The sequence below is a fragment of the Olea europaea genome, chromosome 6 (assembly GCF_002742605.1).
Source record: "Olea europaea var. sylvestris chromosome 6, O_europaea_v1, whole genome shotgun sequence".
NCBI lineage: Eukaryota > Viridiplantae > Streptophyta > Magnoliopsida > Lamiales > Oleaceae > Olea > Olea europaea.
Genome location: NC_036242.1, coordinates 492,206 through 496,022, shown reverse-complemented (window position 1 = coordinate 496,022; position 3,817 = coordinate 492,206). Strand labels below are relative to the sequence as shown.

Here is a 3,817-nt window from a genome sequence, read left to right as displayed (position 1 = left end):
GCATGTGTCAGTGTCGTCCGAGTACTTCATTGCTTGGTAGATGTTGAACCTCACCTCTTCTTGATTCACTCTCAATGTCAAATGTCCTCCTTGCACTTCAATTAATGCTCTTCCAGTTGCTAAAAATGGCCTGCCTAAAATTAGTGGGATTTCCTAATCTTCTTCCATATCCAATACCACAAAATCAGCTGGGAAGAAGAATTTGTCAACCTTTACTAACATGTCTTCAATAATACCTTGTGGATAAGTGAGGGACCTATCAACCAGTTGTAGAGTCAATGTTGTTGGCTTGACTTCCCCGAGGCCTAACTTCTTAAATACTGATAACGGCATTAGGCTGATGCTTGCTCCTAAATCACAGAGGGCCTTTTCAAAGGAAGAGCTTCCAATGGTGCATGGAATAGTGAAACTTCCCGGATCTTTTCTCTTTTGAGGAAGTTTCTTTTGAAGAATAGTGCTGCATTCTTCTGTTAATTTTACTGTTTCATATTCCTCCAATTTTCGCTTCTTTGACATCACCTCCTTCATAAACTTTGCGTAATTTGGCATTTGTTCCAAAGCATCTGCAAAAGGAATATTAATGTGAATTTTCTTGAAAATTTCTAAAAGTTTTGCAAATTGATCATCAAATTTTTTTCTTTTGAAAATGCTGTGGAAATGGAAGTGGTGGTGTGAGAATTGGTGGGTTGTCAGGGAAAGATAAGGAGTAAGGACTGTGAGCCTTATTTGTTCCTTTGGCTTGCTTTTCTTGATCTTCTACTACTTGTTCTTTCTCCTTATCAGGTGTGGGGTTGTTATCTTCGGTGGATTCACTTTCTCCAACTTGCTTGCCACTCCTTAATACAATGGCTTTACAGTGCTCCTTTGGGTTGACTTCTGCATCACTTGGAAATTTTCCTTGTTGCTAAGACTTCATTGAGGTAGCCAACTGACCAATTTGCACTTCAAGATTCTTCTTTGTGGCCCCCATGTTGGACACATGTGTTTCAATATTATCCAACCATGATTCATCTTTGTTGAAGCGTGATCTTGTCTNCTAAGCCAAATCATCCCAAGTTGTAATTGAGTCATACGGTAGTGACTGGAACCAAGCCTTTGCTTTATCCCTCAAAGAGAAAGAGAAGAGGCGAAGTCTAATTGCATCTTCAGTAACCTCATTCATCTTCACCGTGTCATAAATTTCCAAAAAGGATCCAAGATGAGCATTTGAGTCTTCTGTAGCAGCACCCCCAAACTGATTCTGCTGCATCATATGTATCAGCCCTGGCTTCAATTCGAAGTTGTTTGTAGCAATTGCTGGGCGTGCGATGCCGGAATAATTATCATTGACAACGGGCCTTATGTAGTCTCGAATAGCTCTATGTTGGTTATCCTCATTAGCCGCTCTTGCTTCCTGTTCTGCCATTGCTTCCCGTTCGTTTCTTTGTATGCCTCTTAGAATACGAAATGTGCGTTCTGGTTCAGGATCAACAGGTAATAAGTTCAGATTTCTTACCCTTCGCATAAACAGCTGAAAATAAACACAACGAATCTATTAGGGATAGACACAAAATAAAAAAAAAATTACAATCAAAATAAAAATCTAAATTAAAATGAATGCCGATTTGTAATAATATCAATTGAATTCGAATGAATCAATCACTGGCAACGGTGCCAAAAAATTGCCACGCATTTTATATAACGTGATTTAACCGCAAGTATATGGTGTCAAGTTTTGTAATATAGTGAAGAATTTAAAAGTGTCGAACCCATGGAGATTGATATTTAAATTCCACTGAGTATTATAATTGTTTCGATTTTCATTTTATTTAGACAAATCCAATGTTTGAATGATGTTTTTATGCTAATCTAATTTAAATGGAATAACGACTGCAAGTAAAGTGAGACAATTTCTAAAAATCAAATCAAACTATGGAGATTTAGGGATTGATTTCACCCTATTATCAACATGCTCTCAATCTCTATAGCAATTTCCATCGATTTTTTCCCAATTTATAGGCAAGAACCCTAATTTAATTTTATTCTCTCTCTCGAGTGCCAATAGAATCTATCGTTATATTTTAACCCTAATATCTCTATTCTGAATTAAATATATAAAGATTGTTAAAGCTCTTGGTTCTTGTTTATACCCCTCAAAGGTTTGCACTTTCTCTCGAAACCTACAAATCTAGGTTATGTTGTTCCAGATCATGTCTAAATTTCCCCTCTCGAGCATTAAATTTAAGAGATCGATTCATTCAATTAGCAATCAAATAATTGAAAGCATTAAGCACAAAACAACACAAATAAATCATGGAAAAACTGAAAGAAATAACTATATTAAACTTATATCATGTCTCAAATAGGTTACATCAACCCTAGATCTAAGAATTTAGTTCATGCTTGAATCGATTGACATGCCAAAATACAAGAAAAAGAACATGAGAAATAGTAAATAAAGGTTTAGAAAAACTGATTGAAGCCTCTTGTTCTTCCCCAATTGTTCGTCAATCTCGATACAATTCAATTTTCTTTTCCTTGCCTCTTGAATGGATCTTCAAATCCCCTCCCCCTCTTTTTTTCTTTTTTTTTTGCCCAGAGAGAATACAGAAAAGAACGGCCTCCCTTAGGTTTTTTCTCTTAGTATTTATGTTATCTTCAAATTTTAGATGATTAGGGAACATCTTAGGCCGAGAAATATCCAAAAATGTGGGCTTTTTGGCGTTGCAAGGTTCGGCGCCGTGGCCACATGTCTAGCACCGCGATGCTACGTTGTGATTGGGTTCTGGCACCGTGACGCCCAAGTCTGGCTCCACGGTGCCAGCTATTCTGCTTCTTGTTTTCACACTGGGCACCATGGCGCCCAACTTCCTGCTGAATTTCTCCTTTTGTTGGGTGCCGTGGCGCCCAATTTAGACGTTGTGGCTCCTAACAAGCTGCTCATTGCTTGAATCATTCACCTTCTAAGCTGCTTTTCCATTGCAATCTTCTTTTCTTATCTCTAATTTATGCCCCCATTTTATGACCACCATGTAGATTCATCACAAGCTCCCAATTATGGTGTTTTCTCGAATGTTGATTTAGCTGCAAGACAACACGAACACACACATCAAAACGTTCAAAAGTGCTCAAGAACAAGCTAAAACCCGTGATTTAGAGGCGTGTGTTTAATGAGTGAATTACACTCATCACAATCCTTCAAGTACATTAATGCTTCCAAAACATCTTCTTTCAGCCGACTCCTGGCATCGATCAAAACCCTTTTACCTGCACTAAAAGTAGACTCTGAAGTAATAATGCTAACTAGAGGTGTCAGCAGATCTTTCGTAATTGCAGAAATAATTAGCCAACGACTTTCATACTTTCGCCAAAATTCAATTACTTATTCTGAACTTTTTTAATTGTTTGGTCTGTTGGCATATTATGATTGAAGTAATCAATTAATTCAATAGACATCGCATTTTGAGTTGCAGTTGATATTTGATGAGATGCAAGTGTAGATGACATTGCACTAGATGAACATATTACAGTTGCATCATATCTAAATGCCCTTGAAATAAATTCATTATTTCGGGATCATCTTCTTCAATTTCAGCCGAAAGAGTAGGTGTTGAGGGTATCCGACTAACATTCGCACCCATTCGTTCCGTATATAAATCATATATTCCACATAATGTTTGCTCCATATTCTTATAGGTGATAGGTGTATCAAGTATTTAGAATTTATTGATTTGATCAATTACATATTTAGTTCTCGATATATTATATCGGGTGTCCGTTGCACATGCTAAAGAAAATAACATAAGTAGTTCTTCCCAATATTTTCTAAACTCCAATT

The 3,817-nt window shown here is 37.0% G+C and overlaps 1 protein-coding gene across 1 annotated transcript; it reads right to left on the bottom strand.

Moving 5' to 3' along the window:
• Positions 1 to 153: 153 nt before the first annotated feature.
• On the bottom strand, positions 154 to 970 carry LOC111396415. The gene is made up of 2 exons (XM_023022852.1): positions 934 to 970; positions 154 to 563 (listed from the first exon to the last, which is right to left on the bottom strand). Exons 1-2 carry the CDS (start codon positions 968 to 970, stop codon positions 154 to 156), a joined length of 447 nt encoding a protein of 148 aa, XP_022878620.1.
• Between the last annotated feature and the right edge of the window lie 2,847 nt (positions 971 to 3,817).

Bases quoted from the DNA above. Each gene is read 5' to 3' on its own strand.
- LOC111396415 (XM_023022852.1), bottom strand. From the start codon at position 970: ATGGGGGCCACAAAGAAGAATCTTGAAGTGCAAATTG. The intron at 564-933 runs GTCAGTTGGCTA...TTCCTTTTGCAG, and splicing joins GAATCTTGAAGTGCAAATTG to ATGCTTTGGAACAAATGCCA.